Source organism: Rhopilema esculentum, chromosome 1, assembly GCF_057945365.1.
Source record: "Rhopilema esculentum isolate cy_ngs chromosome 1, ASM5794536v1, whole genome shotgun sequence".
Taxonomy (NCBI): Eukaryota; Metazoa; Cnidaria; class Scyphozoa; order Rhizostomeae; family Rhizostomatidae; genus Rhopilema; species Rhopilema esculentum.
In genome coordinates, this window is record NC_142815.1 from 1,174,675 (window position 1) to 1,196,633 (window position 21,959).

At 35.4% G+C, this 21,959-nt stretch overlaps 2 protein-coding genes across 2 annotated transcripts; both read right to left on the reverse strand.

Moving 5' to 3' along the window:
- Window positions 1–6,172: 6,172 nt before the first annotated feature.
- Window positions 6,173–8,185, reverse strand: LOC148960623 (uncharacterized). The gene has a single exon (XM_089116195.1). The coding sequence runs from the start codon at window positions 8,183–8,185 to the stop codon at window positions 6,173–6,175; it is 2,013 nt and encodes a 670-aa protein (XP_088972321.1).
- Window positions 8,186–15,014: 6,829 nt separating this feature from the next.
- On the reverse strand, window positions 15,015–21,856 carry LOC148960624 (uncharacterized). Its single transcript, XM_089116199.1, has 2 exons — window positions 18,408–21,856; window positions 15,015–17,396 (listed from the first exon to the last, which is right to left on the reverse strand). The coding sequence occupies exons 1-2, from the start codon at window positions 18,813–18,815 to the stop codon at window positions 16,911–16,913; spliced, it is 894 nt and encodes a 297-aa protein (XP_088972325.1). The 5' UTR covers window positions 18,816–21,856; the 3' UTR covers window positions 15,015–16,910.
- Window positions 21,857–21,959: the final 103 nt, after the last annotated feature.

The following is a 21,959-nucleotide window of genomic DNA, read 5'->3' on the forward strand; positions in this document are numbered from 1 at the left end:
ACTATGGTTTTGAAGGAACTATCAAACAATGTTAATCTAAAACCGTATTGTCCGGTTTGTTTTGAAGACTTTTTCAACAAGAAAAAGTTAAATTGAACTATTTGACTTTGATTCAGCTAATAAACTCTTTCAGTAAGTAATGCAGAAAGTAAAGTAAAAGGCTCTGTCACTTGATTATACTATAATGTTAAGTTGTTAGTGTGATACCAAGATTAATTGGTGTCATTTTCCTCCTTTTCAGAAAGTGTTTAAATGTTTCAGTAATAGATTGGGCTAGTAATAAAAACTAGAATACCAGCAATACTTAAAAGTAATTTTGGCATATCGAGTTTTGTTTATTGTTGAAAAGACCAGAAAATTAATATTTCTCTATTAGAATTATTTTTGTAATATTAGCTATATTCCAAGCTGTTTAGTTCATATTTCATCCATATTCAATTGTTTTATCTTAAGAAATATTAACTTTTGCCCGATAGCTGATTATTTCAAGAAATAAGTTTGTTATTATCTTTTGGAAGTAATGCCTTCTCCTTCTTTTGTCGTCCAGTTGCACATTTATAAAAATGTCTAGCATTAGCATGAGCTCTAATTTTTTCAAATCAGTAGCTGCATCAACAAAATCAAACAAACACTTTGAGGTAGCTAGCAGTGTGGATGCCTTCTTGAAAATGGTGACAGCAATAGAGGCAACATAAATACTTTTTGGATTTAAAGATATAGCTTTCCTCACATTTCTTCTGCTTTATAAAAGATTTCAACAAATTGTGCTTTTAGGTATGTTAGACCACCTCGTTTCAATTTATCAATCAATTTCTTATCCCTCACCCACTTTTCTTCATTACCCTTGCTACAGTTAATTAATTATATTTTCTGCCTCAAAATATTTTCAGTTTCTTTTGCTGCTCTTTGGGTTGCTGATGAGGTTCTTCTATTTCTTCTTTCTGCTAGGTAATTTCTTCTTGGCAGCCCAACATAAGCAGGAACTGAACTCCTTGGAGACACCTAAGTGGGCTTGCACATTTCTTCTAACACTTTTATCTCCCATACTTTCTGAAAATTTGTCCACATGGAATCCAAATAATTGGTTTTGCTTTCTAATTTATTCTTAAAAAGACCACTTAGAAAGTCTATCGTAACACCAGGTTCTTCCAGTAGCCTTTGAAGAACTTTTCCATACATTTCCATCAAAACCGTATTGTTGGCCATGGATTCTAAAGCAGCGTTAATGATTAAATTCATACAAATCTGATGAGCATCCTGTTCTTTCTTCTTTAAAGTCACCTCCTTTTTCTTGATCTTTGGCTCTTCTACTTTTTTTCATTGCCTTGCTCGTCCTTTGTTGGTGAATAACTTCTACTTGACTATAATAACAAAACTTAATCGTGGTTTCCTAAAAGGAAAACATCCATAATAATTCAAACAGACGTAAACACCTGCTACAGGGGTGCATATGCTCTGTACCCTAAAAAATACAATAAAAACGTGAAACATGGTTAGACGAGAATCTTTCACTTTCGTTGTTTCATGATTTCTTATGTTGACTGGTGCTGCTGTCGTGTTGATGAAAAATGAAGCCAAGGCCAATGTCATTAATTTAAATCATCATATCTAGTATCTTCCTAGCCCTAATTTGACCAAAATTATTTTATTGAGATGGCAAAATATAATTTAAATCAACATTTTCACTAGCATGATCCCTGGTTCATCAAAAATACATTTAATGTCCTTTATGCTCAACCGACTTTCTTGCAATTCCTTGTTACCAAATGAAATATTGAAGTTTAATAGAAGGGTCTACATCACTGTGACCTAAATTCTTATTAGGGTAGGCAGATCTAATGGCTGCAGCGCCTTAAAAGTACATAAAAAAGAATTACATTACCTCGCCAACAAGTTCAAGTAATTCTTCGTCGATTTGATCATTAAAAAAGGTGAAATCCATTCTTGGATGATGCTTTTGGTGAATGTTCTGGTCGCGAGACTGAAAACAGAAATGACTATACCCTACAACTTTTCCAAAACATGCGATTGGAAGATAAACGTAATCACCTATTGTTGTATGCCCAGTTTCCTATCAAGTCACTATTCCAGTATCTTTGATTTGATACAAAGGTGGAGGGTATTTCATTTTTTTTTCATTTTATAATATTTCATTGTATTTCATTTCAACCTGACCTGTTTAAAAGATTAAAATAAGCGCTAATAAATATGTTATAATACTAAAAACAAAAGAAATTTGCCAACCTAACCTAATTTACAATATTTATTAAAACTAAGGCTATAAAACCAGACCAGACAGGGTATATATGTGAGGATTACAAGACAATTGGGGTAGAATAATTAAATACTATAGTTGTAGTTTTTTGTGAGTTCTGATTTTCTGTTCTTTGGTGCCTCCTTCTGCTTTTTGTTTCATTTGAATGTGTTCGTTTGGCAAGCCTTATGATGACAACGGATTCAGCTCTAAAATGGAGGAGATTATTTTATTTTAGATTTTATTACAACATAAAATAATAGATGTATAGGGAACAGAGAGTAGGATTGAGTTTTGATAGTAGAAGAGAGTAGGATTGAGTTTTGATAGTAGAAAAGTTTGGAACGTATAAAATGGAAAGAAGTGTTGAATTGATAGAGATATTGACAGTTGAAGAAATTAGACACTAAATATAAAATTGCAAGAAAGTTTTTATCGTATTCTATGGAGATATTTCCCATCGGGTGCTGCAAGATGGAACTTTGCATTTCGTGTTATGCCAAGGCATCTAGCGATTCTCACTTTCATTTTGATATCAGTTCTGTTATCCACTCCAATTGCTACAACAGAAATAAATGTGGAGATTTATTGCTGGTTAGAGGACGGTGTTCGAAAATAGCAGTGGGTTAATTTGCAAAAGAACATTAGGGGGGGGGGGGGAGTTCAAGGAATGATAGTTACCTTTGATTTGTGCCAAGTTTAACTGAAAAGTATTTTGCCATTGCAATAAGGTACAGGGAATAGCTGTAGAGAGATATTTATGCAAATGAGCAAATCAGGAATTTTTCTGTCAAGAAATGAATTTAAAGAAGATAAGGGTCTTTCAATTAAAGTTTTTAAAAAATAGAATATAGAAATTTATAGGATACGTTTTAACAGTATTGGAAAAATTGAAAGAGCTTTAAAAGATAATGGGGATGTAATGCTCATGTTTAAAAAAAAAACAGAAACATGCACAGAAAGTGCAAAAACTTTTTGAAACAAGACGTAGAATTTCTGATCATATCAAGATTTTATAAATAATAGAAGCATACAGAGAAAGTGTAAGGGGGCTTAAATTTGAAAATTATGTAAAGATTAAGTAAATTTGAAAGAGAACTGGTATGAAATGAATTTAAGTTAGTCCTGGGGAATATTTGAATGGGCGACTTTTTGATCAATATGAAAATTTGCTTTTATGAAAAAGAGCAGCAACTGAGTTACTCTGTTGCTGATAAAGGGGCTGGGGGAGGTTCTTGCAACTCTTCAACTTTGGCAATCAATAGGAGCTCCTCGCTTCTGCTTGTGTCCCTCAAATCAGATAGCATCTCCACTTCAGTCTCGAATTCAATTTTGAGTTTTTTTAAAGACTTTTCGAGTGCCATGATTCTTGATTCGGCAGACAACAGATGGCCCTTGATCTTTCTGAGCTCTATCTGCTGTTTTTTGATGTTTTTGACCATTTCATTGGCATCGGGATTGAGGCAAGCGATCATCAATTTGACAATATTTATTTGGCTTCCTGTAATTTCAAAAAGGTCGGTTGTCTTTGTGGCCATCCTGCGGTAGAGATACGAAACAAATAAAGAAATGTTTTGATGAAAGCTCAAGAAACAAATAAAGGAATGCTTTTGATGAAAGCTTTTGTTTCATGAACGGGTATAGTGTGGTCCGAAAATGGATAAATAAGGTTTTCGAATCAATAAAATGGAGGAGCAGTTCAATGTGTACTAAAAAAGGGACCTTGATTTCCAAAATTTGGAAATAGATAGCAAATTACGTTGGCTGGCAAAAAGATATAAGGTAACTCCAATGCTTAGAAAAAAAAATTGCTTACTCAAAAAAGGTTCAAAATCAAAATTGCTTGATGAAATAGGTAGTGAGGAATGACGAGAATGTGAGGAATGACGAGAATGTGAGGAATGACGAGAATGTGAGGAATGACGAGAATGTGAGGAATGAGAGAAATGCAAACCAAGGATTTTGCACTAAAGTTGAAATATTGTTTGTACCAAACAGAATGTATAAAATTTTGAAATGTTCTTTATTTGTTGAAATTTGAAAGGTATGTACAGTAAAGAAGGCAATGAGATGATATTGCAATAAAATTGAAATGTTATTTGTACAAAATAACATGCATGAAAATTTGTGCATGAAAGTGATGGAAAAAGAGTGCATGAAAATTTGAAGTGTTCTTTGTACAGTAAAGAAGGAAATGAGATGAAAATAATAAAATAGAAAATATGGTTAATTTACGAGTTCAGTTTGCATGAAGCTCTTTGGAGATCAATTGTCGAAGAATTGAAATGTTTGTTCAGTTGCACGTCTTTTTACACCTACACATATGAAAGTTCACAAAGTGCATTTCAGTGATAAAGAATATATTACTCTTTTGTATCTTTTTCTTGATCATTACGAGTTTGTGGTATGAATAATTCCTCTATTTTGGGTGTTGCTCATGGTTTGTGCATCATTTACAAACGTGTTTTCCGGCATGAATAGGCTTGGAGGAAAGTTGTTTTTTCTAAATGAGAAATTAAAGGCACCATGTCTCGTGTTATGATGTTTCTGATGATAATATATACATTTGGTTTCAATTGAAGGATTTTTGGTTGAGGCAACTTCCGCCTTGATTTCTGAAGTTCAGCTGGCCATTTTTGTCTCGCGACAATCTTCAAGTTTATAACTTGGCTGTTCTGTTTGTGCTGAGTTCTGCCATTTGCATATAGGCATTTTAGTATCGGAGATTAGCCCCAGCAAAGCCTGCTACTCGGGCACACTGCAGCCCTTACATCCACGGGGGTAAATTTCCCTCTGAAAGGACAATAATTCTGTTAAAACTCCAAACGAATAATAGTAAAATTAGCCTTGGTAAAGACAAGAATTCTGTGCAAGCCCCCAATGAATCATAGGAAAATTAGTCTAATAAAACCTTATCAATTGCTGTGAACTTTCTGCTACGTGAGTAGTTTACGTAAAGTAATGATATGAAAAAAAATGAATAATAATAATAACTTCGATGATGATAATTATAGTAATAATTATTTTTATCAAATTGTGATACTAATAATGAAAGTAATAATAAGAATTATAATAATTGTAAGTATTGTTACTTTATGTTAAATGTTACTTATCATTATCATCATGATTGTTATTTTAATTAATACTGGTCAATTTACAATTACATATTGATTGCTCTTTGCTGTTATGTTTATTCCCATGGGTTCCACACAGGCCCCATTATGGTTGTATATGGAGATACACTGGTTCCAGCAGGTTCCAACTTAAATGCTTTATATTTTTTATTTATCAGTGGGACCCATTGGAACCCATGCATATCTGTACTTAGTCATTTGCAGTTGTAGTGGGACCTGTGTGGAACCCCTATTTTTTTATATAAATGAAAATAAAACGTTGTCAGAACTTGAATTTTATTGCAAAATTTCACATTGTATCTCTGTAAAGATTTTAAATGATCAAGCGACATTGTTTCTTTTGTATGAACCTTTGTTAGCTAAGCACATTCAAACAAATAAGCCTTTATTCTACAATATGTTCTTAAATTCTACTTATGTCATTATAATGTTATGATAAAGGTTTGTTTCCTTTTCACTACTTATGACAAGCCAATACTCTATTCGTTCCAGGGTTGCCAGGTGGCCTGGGACCAAAGATGCCAAATTCTGTTTGAAAAGTTGCCAAAAGTTGCCACACAGGTTTTTTTCTCACAATGACGTCACAAAACTCTCACGCATGCGTACTTAGGCCCAAAGTTAACTATCATGTCCGAGAATCAAGATCGGCAATGTTGATAGAGACATAAAAAATCATTGTTCTATTGAAAACATATCTGATATTCCATATTGAAACTCGAGGATTAAAATGAATATAACAAAATATCAAAAAGAGATAAAAAGTGTATCGAAATATATATATATCTTACATGTCTAGCAAATCTGCCATACCGTCAATATCAGTTACAGTTGCCTTATACATATTTTCTGTGTTAAATAAGGCAAGCATTCTTTGAGTTGCAACAAAGTCCTTACAACATCTTTCACCAAAGCATAAATGTGATCTAATTCTCACAACTGATTCTAGTAGATTTGAGCTCATTCTATTGCGAGGCTTTGTTTTCACACTTGTCACCAACGAAAATATTCGCTCTACAACTGCATTAGTGACAGGTGTAGTGAGGCATGATAATGCATATAGAGAAAGATCTTCGAACGGATGTTCTCCAAGTAGGTTTCGATACTCAGCCACACCTGACCAGAACTGAATTGCGTCCGTTGGAATTCCTTCATTAAATACCGCAGTTTCCTTCCAATTGACTTGCAATATGTTGCGGTACTGAATGTCAACTTCAGCCATTTTGTCAGCCAGGAGGTGTTGCATGGGAAGGTCAAGTAGTGCAGATCTTCCAACCTGGCTCAAAACTTTTGAAGGATGTAGCTGAGCTAATCCTTTGAAAATATTATGTGATGTTGGAATCCTTTTTTCAAGTTGTGATGCTGCCTCCAGAAGCATTGAATGACATCGTCCTTTGGCTTCATTGACTCTTAAAATCATATTTGGATCGTTGTTACTGTCCTTAATTGTCTTCATGGCCTCAAAAATAAACTTTCCGCCAAAGTCAACCTGCTCTATAGGCAAAGCATCACCATCTCTGCTGAGAACACGACTTTTAAAACTTTTGAAGAATAGATGAAGTTGCTGAACCAGCTCATCGGCACCTATACTGGTTGCTTGAAAAAATCCATTAACTTTCTCAAATTCCGTAACAACAGGGCATAAAAATTGAAAATATAGATAGTTTATAGGGTCTTTTAGCATATCTGAGATTAGGCGTGCTGTGTAACGTACACTGGCTTGAGCCTCTTGCTCTGCAATTCCAAAATAGGCCTTGAGTTCATTCCAATTCATTAATATGTTAAATATTATTCTACTCCTCACCAGCCAGCGTGTTTCATTGTACTTCTGGAATGGTTTTGGTAGATTTGAGCTCTCTGTTCCAGCATTAATTATGTCAAAGAGCTTCTTGTAGGCATCTCGACGAATCGTGCTTTTAGTGAACCATTTCGGAATCTTTTTCAATAGAAAGCCCAGATGTGATGGCATCAGTTCGAAGGCATGCTTGACACACAAAGCCAAAGAATGACATATACATTTCATTTGCAGGCAATTTGGGGCTTCCTCGACAATCCTCGACCAAAGAGAATTGTGCTCGCCAACCATGTTTGCTGCCCCATCACTTGCATAGCCAACACAGTCTTCGAGCTTTAACCCTGAAGTCACCAAGCATTCCTTCATTGCAGTAAACAGATCCATGCCAGTGGCGCTGATAATATCAACGAGGCCAAGAAATGCTGTTACTATGTTCTTTTCTTTCTTGCTGTAATACCTGACAGCCAAACACAAAAACTTCTTACAGGCAATGTCTGTTGACTCGTCAACCATTATACAAAACTTCTGGCCAGCCATGTCATTACATAAATCCTCGTATAAGGCCTTCGAAATTACATTAATAATAATGCTTGTGCATTTTGTACGATGCAGTCTCATCTTTGACAATTTGCTGCCTGTGCCATGGGGAACAATTATTTCACCCAGATGATCGATAGCAAGTATGGCTGAATGGCATGTTACTGACACTGCCATCTGTATCTCTATTTTCTTGACTACCTCATCTTCTCTTTCAATACCAGTAATTGTGCGATTACTTGCAATTGTAGAGGTAAGTCTTGAATGTTTTGCGGTATCTTGGTGCTTTTTCAAGCTTGATAGACGTGGCTGGCAATTTACTCTGCAGATAGAGCAGTATGCATCGTCTGACCCATCCACTGCCTTTTTCACCCATGGATACGCTCTTTGCCATTCTGGTTTGAATTTTCTACCATCGTCATAGGCTCCTTTCCATTTCATTCCTATCGATGACTTTTTTGAATTCATTTTCAAACAGTAATACAGACAATAGTTTTAGTAAACAGAATGATAACAAATTGCACACCAGTGAATAGATGTTTTAATTTCTATTGTAAAATCTCACATTATTATATATTTTGAAAAGGAAATACAAATATATTGTCCAATCAGCATTGGGAATCGAAAAATACGTACCTTCGATGTCATCCAATCGAAATCATCAATAGAAATGACGACATTCGACATGTGAACAGTATGCAAACATATTTACACATTGTTTCCTATCACCGACACCACACCTTAACATTAGCAAAGTTGCCGACATCACAGGGTCACACCAAGATGTAAGTACTTTGTTCCGGTCACCCAAGTCAAGTGAATGAAACTTCGAGAAGTGTCAGGGAGAGGCACAGGGTGTCATTAACGGAATATTATCGAATTTGAAGGGAGAATGTCACGAAAAGATACTAAGAAAATGTCACAAACTCGTGAAGAGAAAATGTTCAAAAAGTGCCAAAAATTGCCAAACTTTAGACAGTTGCCAAATCTAAATTTTTAGTTGCCAAACAACATGAAAAAGTGCCAAAATTGCCAATTTTGGCAACTAAATTGCCAAATTGGCAACCCTGATTCGTTCACCTTTAGATTTGACAATCATCTGCATTCTGTGATTCATCAAAGAAATAATTTTGTCAATTCTAAGAACTGGAATTCCATGTAAGACATTTAGTATTGTTTCATGATACACCTCTATTGTATTATTTCATGATAATTCATTCCTTCCCAAGAAATATTTTTCTCTATGGCCTCATCATTCAATATTCTCTTTGCTATTGAGAATACATTTTTGATCGGATTCATGTCAGGCCTTCTTGCTGGAATGGAAAATAGCTCTGCATAACCTTGTATTAGAGCTTTTTTTGCCTTGGCACTGTTTTGATATGGGTCACCATTTTGAACCCACATTTGTGACAACAATTCTCCTGTTTTCATGATGTGTAATAACCAAATTTCTTAACTATAAATATATATTTTTGTTATTAATAAAATTGTCCTTTTTGCCATCTGTGCTTTCCCTGTGTCCATTTCTAAATTCTCTGACAAAGGACGGTCAGAGCAAGCATTTTCACTTGTTTGCTTTGGCGCCCTTTTTACATATGATTGTGACAATCATGGAAAATTCGTTGGAAATAGCGTTGAATTTGACTTCAGTTTTATGTGCAGCAGTCAGCAGTGGACCTTTTCACTTTTGCTGGCACGGTAACCTGGGCCTCGCCTCAAGTGTTTTGAGTTTGCTTTCACTAATGATCTGGAGTTTAGGTGTCGTGTGAACAGAGCACGTAAGTGAACTTATTTGCAAGCAGTCTCTTGTGAACAGGAGGAAGTGAACACAAATGGATGCGGATCTTTTTGGAACTGGTCTGGTGTAAACGAGGTCTAAACTTTCTTACCCAGAACAGGTTAAATTCTCTGAAGGGTGAAGTTCTGTGTGATTCAGTAGAGGTAACTAAAGAAAACAAGATTCTGTTTGAATTTTGGAGGGACAGTTGCAGTAATTATAAAAAAAGATGTGTATTCATGGGTATAATGACAAGATTGTTGATGAGTGCATTGAAAGTGCCTACCATGAGATAGTAGATTGTTACTTTAATATGGGTGCCCATGAGTTCTTGAGGAGCTACTGTAGAGAAAAGACATGTTAAAAAAGTCAGGCCCATTGAATCAAGATTCAGATCTGCACCCAAAAGAGTGATCTTAAGTCTGATCAAGTAAATAAGCGAATAAGTATATATGGATATAAGATCCGAGTTCAAGCAATTCAGGAGAATGTTTCTACTGTTCAGTCTACTATTGAGACTGTTCAGTCTTTGAGTATGTAAACATTGGATCAGAAATGAAAGTTAAGAATGCATCACTAGTGAATTAAATTTGGATGATCAGGCAGTTTGGTTTCTTAGAAATGTTTCAACAAATACCGTAAATTCTCTTTTAAGCCCCCCTCTTAAGTGCACTTCCCTCTCCTATTAACCCCCCTTTTCAGCAGCAAAAATTTATTAAGCCCCATCCCTTCACTAAGCCTCCCTCAAAATCTCTTAAGGAAATAAGATAAAAAAGCAAATTTGAAAAAGATGTCATGAACAAATGACTATTGGCAGATGAGGGTGGTGCCATAATTTGGAACACTTTATCTGACTCGATAAAAAGGCTGGCAGCCAGAGATATGTAGATGAAAAGTATGTGGGAATCTCGCCAGAACCATAGTTATAGTTAAGCTGTCTATATTTATTGTAATTAGAATTTCATTTTATGTAAATAGTTGGTCTTAGTTAGTTCAAGTAAGAACAAATTTAGTTTTCTAATTTATCTTAAATAGGGTGATTGAGCTCTTGGTCAAGGCCTTAAGGATTGCGTTATTTCAGTTTCTTTAAAGGGCCTCTCCAGCCAAAAAATTTTTTTTATTGACTAAAAAGTTAGCAGCTGGTGCGTGTATTATGGCAAAGTCGTTGTTTTTGCAAAATTCCAATTAGTTTAGAAGCTATAAGGCATTAAAGTTGCACCTTTCCGAGAAAAAAACGACAAAAGCTGAATCAGTTTTGTGACATTCTGACGTCACAATGTGCGGCCCCCGTTCGCCATGAATTTCGGTTATCTTCCATGGAAATCGTGAAGGAGTCATGGTCACGAGTTAATAACAGCATCTAAATCTAGAGCAGGAGCTTTTTAGGAGATAAAAATGTAAAATTTTTACAATCATTCTAAGTTTGCTGGTCAGAATGTGTCCATGCTGTGTAACGACTTTGTTTTGATCACCTGTGTAGGCCCACAAAGCTACGGCTTCCTGTTCCAGTTCTTCCCTCGCATATAATTAATCAAAATTGACACTTCAGTTGTTCTCCAGAAACAATGAACAACTAAAGGCTTCAGAATTCACATTTGAAATGCTCAAACTAAAAGCCTGTGGAACAGAACTAAGAGTACCATCACTTGCAGTGTTCAATTTGCGAATCGCTGTCGTTGGATTCGGTTTGAGGCAAGACTAACGAAATACACTGTGACGTCAAAATTGCGTCTCAGTGTCACCAAACATTCAATTATCGAAAGAGCTTATATCTCACAAACGGTAAAAAAATATCGAAAAACAAATAACGAATTCGTGATCAGCAGGTTCAACTCCTTTAGATTAGCCAATAAAAAATGCAAGTGCAAAATTTGGCTGGAGCGGCCCTTTAAGCTAAAGTCTGTGCTCTAAATGTAGCAGAATATGTTACTTTTTGCCATTGATTTTATCACGTTCTCATTATATTTACATATTTATATATTTATATTTATATATTTACATATAAACACATATTTCAATACATATAAACACATATTTCAACTTAGATGTGGAGCCTAGGAAAATGACAGAAAAGAATGCTTCCCTTTTATCAGAATCTTCAGCTAAATTTTGCAGACCACCTTTTAGAAGTTTTTAACTTTCTTTGCTTATCAAATATAACATAACAATACCATGACCTCTAGTTTGACGCATCCTTTGGCAACAAAGGTTGACTCAGACCCAAATCACTGGCAAAAATTCCTCAACAACCAAAATTCCTTCAAAATCCCTTTTTATTCAGAATTGAGCTTCAAGTTGCTGCTTCAAAAACCAGCAACTGTGCAAAATGACTCAATATAATCTTACTAAAAAAGATGTGTTCACAAATTTAACATACTCATTTTGAGCAAGTGTTTATAATCTGGTATGAATTGATTTGATATGGGTTGTACGAACAATCTTAATAGATTCTTAATGTAAATATATAAACATTGGAAAATGGGTTTAGGCAACATATGTAATGCACATAATGTCATAATGTTTACTGGGCTGTCACTAGAAAGGGGGTTGTGGCTGAAGTGTGTAACACTCCCACTGGGAGTCTCCCAGACCCAAACCTTGTCTGCAAATCTTGGAAAATAGAAGTTTTGTCAGGAACCTCTTGAAAACCGGCAACAGTTGTATGGATGTGTTTCAGTGTTTCACAGTCCAACCAGCGGTAGTTAATTTCTGGTAATGTTGCTTCCATTCTTGAAACTTTGCTTTTGTTTGAAACTTTGCTTCTTTATTTAGTACATGACAAGCTCTCATGCATGCATATTTAGAATTATGTAAGGCTACTTTGCCATCATGCCTATTCCATGCTCTTTTGATCTGTAAATAAATTTCCACTCATTATTAAGCATTAAATAACATGGCTAATATTTAATATATAATCTAAAAAGTAGCCATAAGGTAACCTTAAAAAGTAGCAGGTCCATCTGATGGATGGTTGTAAAATTTGCCAGTCTTGTTCTGTTGAGGGTATGGTAGATTTCATATCATGTTTTCACTCTTGTTTACAATTATAATTATTTTTGCTTTCATACTACATAAAAAATTCAAAGAAAAATTGTTCTGTTATGAAACCTCTCCAAAACAAGATAAACAGCAAGTCAACTCTTGCATTGTGGATCACCTTTGAAGAGGTGTAAAAATTGCTTGACACAGCCGCCTCTTCAAGTAAATTGATGAGGAATTGAGATGACAGGCAAACAACCTTAGTTTGAAAACAGAATGGGTCTCAATTTTTTTTAAAATCCATAGTATGTAACATTAACATTTCTACGTTGCGCTGTTCTACTTGGACACAATAAAACTTCAGATAGTTACACATTGTTAATTCTTACAATCTTAACTATGAACGTCAAATAGAACACACTCCCCAAATATTTCTGACTTGTTCACTGCCATAGATGAGAAATTTTAAACAAATTACATGTTCACTTACTAACAAATATGTTCCACAAAACAATCATTTCAAACTTAAAAAAAACAACTTAGAAGAAGAAAGCTGGTACTATGTGCTGCACGCATATTTGTGATTTGATATGAGAAAAGTTCTTATAGATGATAAGAAAAAATTTTCCTTAAAAAATTTGTCAAAACATGTCCACGCCATGGTATCACAATGTTTGGACCATGATATATCAAAGTTAAAATGTGATGCAAAAATCACGTAAATGTATAGTAGTAAGAAAAACCTTATAAGATTCTACTTGAAAGTTAAAATACTGACGGCAAGAGCAGATGTGCACGACGGCAAGAGCAGATTTACTTTCTAAAGCTTCCTTAACCTGTCCGGTACAACTGTTTACAAGCAACAAAAAAGGACTACTCAGAAATAAAAACATAAAAGATGCAAAATATTTGAGAACATGAAAGAATGCAATAATTTGCTTCTATTAGCGATTTTCCATCGTTTATGACTTAATTGGTAGATTTAGAGGCACTTTTTTATTCCATTTGGATTGTATTGTCAAAAAGAAACATTCATTAAGTCTTTATGACACCATTGCTTTTTCAAATGAATTCATATAAAAGTTTGATACATAAAAATATGCTAGGGTAGTTCAAGTTCTTTCTTAAAAAGGATGAGATCTGACACATTGAAACATTCTGACCTATTCACCTTATTCATAGATACTCAATGCCTTTTAAGAAGCTAAATATCAAACCAATGCCCTAAATGGATGAGCACCAGAAAAAATTCCTTCTCACTGTTTGTTTTGTTTATGATGACTATACATCTGCTTGAAAAATTGGTAAGATGCTGAAAGAGACGGTAAAATTGTTGCATCTAATGCTGTTTGGCATAAATCGAAAATAAATCGAAAAGGTCTGTTGATAGGGTTTTTCCTGCAGTAAGCTTTTCGTTGACCAAAAAACTTCTTTCTCGATATTTTAAACTGTATGGCACACTTAGAAATCTTTAAAATTCCCAGTCACACAATCAAACGTTTTACATGCCTCTAGGCAACGAGATCAAACTTGTTTTCGACCTCTTCACTGTTGAAGCAGAAGAAAGCATACGATCTCTTAAACTAATCAAGAAAGAGCTCAGTGATCATCTGAAATCTGCAGTTTGAGACTGGCTGATGACTTTGAGGTTGCTCTGCAGTATGGTACTGGATTTTTGAAGATGGGTTCCTTTAACCTATTTCCGAAACCAACAAGTTTTTTTGCATAAATCGATAGCAAATATGCTAAAAAGCCAATTTTTCTAATTTTTACTGATAAATTTGCCCCTATCTTCAAAATATGGGGTGTCAAAGTACCTCAATTTTCCCTTTGTTTTGATTGAAGTCGCACACTTCAAACAAGACTGGGGTGAGGGTGTGAGGACGCAGACAAGGACGGTATTGCTGAGGCAACAACTTCTTGTATACAATCACAACGTGCGAGTGAAGGATGGTAATGTTAAAAGTAAAAATGCCTGTTGGATGTGTTGTGTTTGGCTGTAGAAATGCGAACAGCAAACATTGCAAAAAAGGGGAATCACTCTGTATTATATACCCTTCTTTGAAGATGAAAGGCCAGTTGCAAAAAGGCAAAGAAAGGTGCGGGTCCATTTTGTGAGGACAAGACGAGCAAACTGGGGTCCCTCAAAGCACCCTGTCATATGATCCAAGCATTTTAAGGAATGCAACTTTGATTGTCGAAGCTTGCTTTGCCAAGGTTTGAAGGAACATTGAAAGCTATTTTGAAACATAGGTGTTTAAGGGAAAACGACATGATTATTTTATTGAAGATTTTGGTGACGATAGCCTTGATGACTTGGAGAGTAATGATGATTATGGTATTAAAGAAGATATGGAGCTGTCAGATCAAAGATATTAATCATACGAATCAATTTCATATCATATGATGAAATGGATATGATGAAATTGAGTGGTACGTTTAAATAATTTGATTGCTTTATGTACAGTTTCAATTTTTAAAGTGTGTGTCATGGTCATATAAATCATTTCAAAAACCAGGCAAACAATTGTTCATATTGATAACTTGTTTTTTTCTGAGGTTTTACTGTCTTAAACTTCAAATTGACTTTACATTGGACACTTTTTGATAGGTTTATTGTTTTCGCTACTTTTCTATTTCCATGTTTTATTTTAAAATTTCAGTATGGTTGGAGAGAGTCTGCGTACAGGGAAGAATCTGAGAGAGTCTGTTGTTTATGGTGTTTTTGTCTCTGTTCTTACAGTCATTTTCCTTTTGTCCCACTTCCAAATCTGAAAGTCGCGTCTTGTCTAGTGGGAACATTGACAAGTGTTTTCTTGCCCCAAAAGAATTTTCGTTGCCTGCTTTTCACATGTATTGGAACACATACCAATTGGAGCTTTTAGCAGAGTTAAAAAACGTGATAAACAACTTGTCATCACCGGAGATGCCCGACATGACAGCATGGGCCCTAATGCAAAATCTGGGATTTATTATGTTTCTGTTGTGTGACAATTTCAAGATAACTGATTTCAGTGTTGTTCAAGTGAGCAAAAGTAAACCTGTAGTTTTGGATGGCATCCTGTACTAAAAAAGAATAATTCTTGGCAAAATCAAGTACAACAGCCTTATTTGATGTAAGACTGGTCTTGAGCTGTTTGGAAAACTGTGACTGATTGTATGCAATAAAATGATGTTCTGTCAGTTTCAAATATATCTCTGTAAGATAATCAACAAAGTCATCAATTTCAAGCTCCATATCTTCAAATGTGCTACGATCAGTGTTCTTCCACTGTTTAAATTTTATCTCCATAGTATCTGTTTCTTTTTAAATGTTTCTTTTCTTTGAGAAATGATTTTAAGCTGCTACTTTCTGGACACATATCACAATGGTGCATCATGCAATCTCTGTTATTGACATCACAAACACACATTGACATCAGATCTTTGTAATCCATGTCCTTGTCTATGGCAGAAATCATTAGTTTAATATTTTGGTGGTGGGTACAAAAACAAACAGAGTGGGTACCAGATGCCCCTGCCAAGATACACCATTTGGGACGAAGTGATGCAAAAGTCGAGAAAGCAACTTTTACTCCATGGTTTTTTTTTGAAACATTGAATATATTTCTTTTAAATTAGCCAAAAGGAGTCTCTTTTGCATTTTCAACTTGTCACCCCAGTTTGTTCTTACTGTCACACAGTCTTTCTTCCATGGCACATGCGACCAATGTCATCACTTTGGTAAACATCTTTGACCAAGTTCTTTACTCTAGAAGAGATTGTCTGCCTTGTTGCTGGCTCTGGAAGGGCATTTCCCACGCGCTTCTGAATCTGTCCTGTGCATTCCTCCATTAGAACTTGATAACTGCTTCAATAAACTTTTTTGAATTCCTTACTGACAACCTTGACAGTGTCACTTTCACCATCTTCAATAAAAGTTGTATATTTTAATCCCCTCTCTTCGATTGATCTCAGGAAAATTCTGGCTGCACCAATTTTCTCTATACCACCAGATGACCCTTCATAATAAATTTGACATAAGGCCTCATGTTTTGCTTTCCAGCACCTTATTAGATTGATAGCCACCCAAACCCTTTGTCTGTTTATACATTTGTCCTTTGTCTGTTGACACCTCCCTCTCTCTGAGAAACCTACTTTTTGAATGACCCCATGCGTTCTTGGCGGTTATTACAACTCAATGATTTGTTAATTATTAATGCCTGGTTTATCTGTCGCTTTTTTAATGTCTTTCCACAAAGGTTTTGTTAAACCTTTCTTGAAGCATATAAGTGGTTTCCTGCAACATCTCTTGCCAAAGAAAATGACCACAAAGGTACAACTTCAAAATGTTTTACAACAAATTGTTTTTTACCTCGAAGTCTATTGGTAAAGTGGAATTTTATTTAAGTCAGTTGTACATGCTAATGACTTCAGTATCAAACAATAGATGATCTACCATGGGCTGTATGTTGAATTGTGGGCTCTGAAAGTTTTTTCGGCACACAGGAAGATTTTCTGTATCTCATTTTTCACAGAAATTAACCCTCCTTTTGTCTGACTAGGGTTGTTTTTTATTTTTTTCAAGAGTCTGCTCACTACATATCCAGCAAGACACTGTAGTCCATCCATTTCTTTGGCACTAATTTGAGAATGAGGTTTATGGCAAGGCAGTTGCTTCTGTTTCTTCAAAAAATGCAAAACATCGTCCCCAAGTTTTTTGGCCATTAGTGTGCACATTGATGGAGGCAGATCTGGGATTAGTGTACCAGCGTTTATCACAAAATTCCTGTATAAAAAGGAATAAAACTCCTCACCATCAGCATATTTTTTGAGAATGCTAAAAGCTATTTTAAGTTCACTGAGCAGGTGTTCGCTTGGTTGAAACTGGCAATCAGCAATCGTATCCCACATGGTTTTTGGATAGCATCGGTGCTTCCACTTTTAAGGAAATTTCCTCAGATTAAGAAATTTGGTCCGTTTAAGGAAATTTTCAAGGAAATTAATATTTTGAGGAAATTTTAAGGAAATTTTAAATTTAATTTTTTATTTTATTTTTTGTGATTCCTCGCTGTTAGATCACCAGAACAGCTTTGTTTAATTGATTTGATATGTGAAATTCCTTATGCACATGGGTTTTTTTAAAGAAAATTTTCTCAGATAATCCCTTTGGACTGCTGTGTTGTTGGTGTAGGTCAGCTACTGTTAACTATTTTTATCAGTCCACCATTCTTTGGTCAAGAAATGGTGGAGTTAAGCGAGTAGAAATGAAATGTAATTACATTGAACCCAAGGTAAAGCCAAAAAGTAATATGAACAAAAGTTTCATGATTCATGGCTTAACAATCCCTACGTTCAAGAAATGGTTGAGGAAGATAACTAATGACACTGGCAAATTTAAACCTTGGTGCCAAGTGGGTAAGATGAAAGTATGCTGCTCTAGAGCAGCTCTAGCCATATATCAAGACTCTGCCCATAAAGAAGTTATGGCAAGGTCAGCAACACTGGAAAAAACAAACAAGAAAATTGATTCCATGCCTGGCCCAAGTGACAAGAAAGCTGCAAGGATGGAACTTAAAATTGCTAGTTTCATTGCAGAAAAAAATTTGCCTATCAATATATCCCAAGGATAAGACATTAAGCAGAGTCTCACTTTGAAAACAGAAGACAACTAACCTTATACGTCAAGTTCTATTTTTTAAGAGAAGGTTCCCCAAAGCTACAAGGTAACACAATCTCCTTGATCATTGACGAGAAAAAAGATCCATCTACACAAGTGCAGCTAGCAATTCTTGGTACATATTTTGATACAGAAAAATATTAGTTGCACAGCATACTTATAGACATGAACGATAAGCTTATAGCTGAAATAAAGCTTCAATTTACCGAAAATTGTTATGTTCACTCTAAATTAAGTTTTGAACTTTCAAGAAAATATCAGAGGAAATTTCAAATGACGTCTGAGGAAATTTCAGCCTCGTTTAAGGAAACCCACATTGTCATTTGTGGAAGCACTGGATAGCATTCATTTTGACACAACTCATCTTTGGTTTTCTTGACAAAATCGAATATAACAGTTGACGTAAGTTCGCATGTTGCGCTTCCGTCAGCTTCCTTGGTGCTCTTCTCACCATGTTTTTCTCTGGTATGTCGATTTAGGCCGCCTTTTGTCTTGTAACATTTATCGCATTTATCGCAAGTAAAATACACTGAAACCTCTTGAATGTTCAAGTCCTCTTCCACAGCGCTAGTATCTTCCTGGAACATTTGATCCAACAGTTCTTCATCCAATATTTCAACGAAAATTTCCGGAGTTTCTCCTCTGACATGTGCATCCGCCATTGTGAGGCAACAGAACATTTCATCTTGTCCCCTTACTTAGATCACGTGATAAAAATAAATTTGATTTCAAGTTTGCTTGGAGAACAAAAGAACAGAACAATAGGCTTCCAGACCAGAGTTCTTTTCTATTGACTATGCTGTCACCATCTCCAATAAAAGTTGTATATTTTAATCCCCTCCCTTCAATTGATCTCAGGAAAATTCTGGCTGCACCAATTTTTTCCATATCACCAGATATGGAGAAATTAATTTGACAGGAGGCCTCATGTTTTGCTTTCCACCTTTTAAAACTTCACTATCATGATTTTCATGTTGATGTTTTCTGCATTCATGGCAATGCATCAACAATACTTCAGAATCGACAACCTCACCAGTTTCCATTAGAATCACAACAACGACTCCATACTTGGAAGAGAATCCTCGTTTTTGCCATGTTCCATCAACACTCACAGCAACAGAAATAGTATGATCCATGTCATTTAGATGGGCATTGGGATTCAGTTTCAAAATACTTTTCTTAAGACGATTTGCTGCATTCTTTGTCTGTTTTTCAGCAACTTGTCTTGAAAGTTTGGCAGGAGACTTCAACTGCTTTGCAAAGGAAGCACTAGTTAGTGGTGAAGGTAAATTTATCATTCCACAAAAATTTGAAAGAATTTTGCGTCCACCTTTCAGAGAATTGCATGCCTGACTGATCTTGTGTTTACACCGAATTTCCCTTGTCTAATTTTTTTGCTGGTCTGGATAATTGTCTCAGCTGAGCAACAAGAACACTTAATGATCAATGTCACAGTAAGCCCATGCTTCTTTCTGCTATCTTTCAAGATTTTCAACTGAGAATCTGATCTAGTACAAGCTCTAAAGTTGGTAGAGTAGATGTCTCCTTCAGTTTTTGATACAATATCAGAAGCAGGAGTCAATTCATCAAATTCCTCACTTTAGCCTACAAAATGGACTTTTCTCATCAATATGCCATTTCTTATGACTGGCTCAGGAAGTGCCTGTACATCGTATAAGTGTTCTCCTTTCGAATTCACCTTTTCTTTCTTAAGGGCATCAGAATATTGCAAACAGTTTACCACTTCTAATAATTTAAAGTCAAAAGCACTGGCAGCTCACTTTGGTACAGCTCCTTGACTGACTGCAATCAGTTCTACTGAAAGAGAGACTATTTCACCCTAAACCAATTATGTAGCAAGTGAAGAAACTTGCTTGCCATTCAGTTAAAATTGCAGAAAAAGTTATGTCACAGGCAGCTGAGCAGCTTACCGAGATAATTGAAGAGGAAGAGCCAACAAGAATTGAAGTGATGCGGGATGGCAAAAATGTTGCAAATGTTGCAGTGACAGTTGATGGAAGGTGGCAAGAGCGAGACTGGATTATGTCATCAAGTCTACATTTTGTCATGGGTGCAAAAGTCATGAGAATGATGGTAAGGACACAGTGAAATACAAAAGTTGGCATCAAAAGCATGTAGGACATTGTCACATTAATCATGAGGGAGCTTCAGGAAACATGGAAGCCAATGGTGCTATTGAAATATTCACAAGAAGTATTGAAACAAGGTCTTTGAAGTATACAGAGTTTATTGGAGATTGGGACAATAGTACTTTGGAAAAGTAAAAGAGGCATTGAGAGTCAAATATGGGAATGATTACTCAATTTTAAAAGAGGAATGTGTGGGACATGTCCAAAAGTGAATTGGCACATCACGCAGGGAGTACAAAAGAAGGATGAAGAAAGAAAAGCTTCCAGATGGAAAACCTGTCGGAGGTCAGGGTAGATTGGCGAAAGGTGGAATTGGTAGCATACAAAATTATTATGGTTTGGCTATCAGAAGAAATGCTGGGAATGGGAAAGGTAGAAAAAGAGCATAATGGCAATTCTCACCACATAATAAAATCAGAAAACTTTCTCTTGAGCAGCAACACCAGTACAGCCCACAAGATGAAGCAACATGGTGCAAGTATTGGAGAGAAGATTTATGGTGATGGAGAATAAAATCAAGAAAATTAACTTCCTGCCATTTTCCATTAAGAGTTGAGCCCAATTTTTGACAGATTGTCCCAAGATGAACTATTAAGTAGATGTTTAAGGGGGCTTACACATAACCAAAATGAGACCCAGAATGATCAAATTTGGACAAATCGATGTCCTAAGAGAAAATACTGTCTTATTAAACGAGTGACAATTGCTGTATATGAAGCTGTATCTGTTTTTAATACAGGTACTGCATGCAAAGCACTGCTGATGCAGAGTTTGGGAATAAAAGAGTTGGGTTCTCAAACACTTAAATGTTTTAGAAAGGAGAACACAAGAAGAATGAAAAGAACACGAAAAAGAAATCCAGTGCAAAATTCGGAGAACTCAGAATAAAAAAGAAAGAACTCAAGGAAAGCCATGTGAAACTTCCTATAAAGCAGGTGCTTTTGGCTTAGAAGTTGAGCCAGAGGTTGAAAAATGTGCAAAAAAGAAGCAGAGCAGGAAAAGACCTCATCTAGTAACAAAGCCAATGGAAATCCTAAATGATATCACATTTTGTGATGAAAAAGACATTTTTGTTACTGTAGAAAGAAAGAAGAAGAGATGAAATGAACCATAAAAGTAGACTTGATTTGTAGACTAAACGAAAATATTTTTGCAGTAAGAAGTGAGCTTTAAACACCTGATGATAACAAATGAAGCCCAGTATCCTATTTAATTTTAAAAGGCCAAACTTCTCCAAAAGTTACAACTACTAACGTTTTTCTCAAAACATTAAATTTCAGCACTGCCATTACAAAAACACATGTATTTCAAAAGCCGTTTAATTGAACCAGTTGAAACTTTTGGAATATACGCAGTACAGATTGAACTATGCAATAAGTAGAGGATTTTGAAATCTGTTGCAGTTGGTGGTAGTTGCCATGGAAACAGTCTTTTTTGGGGTAATTTGCCACCAAAATTGAAAGATTGAAATTTCCTCTACTTATGACATTCCTTATTGTAAAGTGATGTTTGTGCAAAGTTTCAATTTATAGTTTTATTTAACTTAGATATCTGCATTTCATTATTGTAATCTGATACTCTTTGTTTTTTGTTTCCATGGAGTTCCAAAGATTTCTGAAAGCATTCCCCCACTTGCTTTTGCATGTGTCCTATGCATTCTTCTTTCTTCACAAA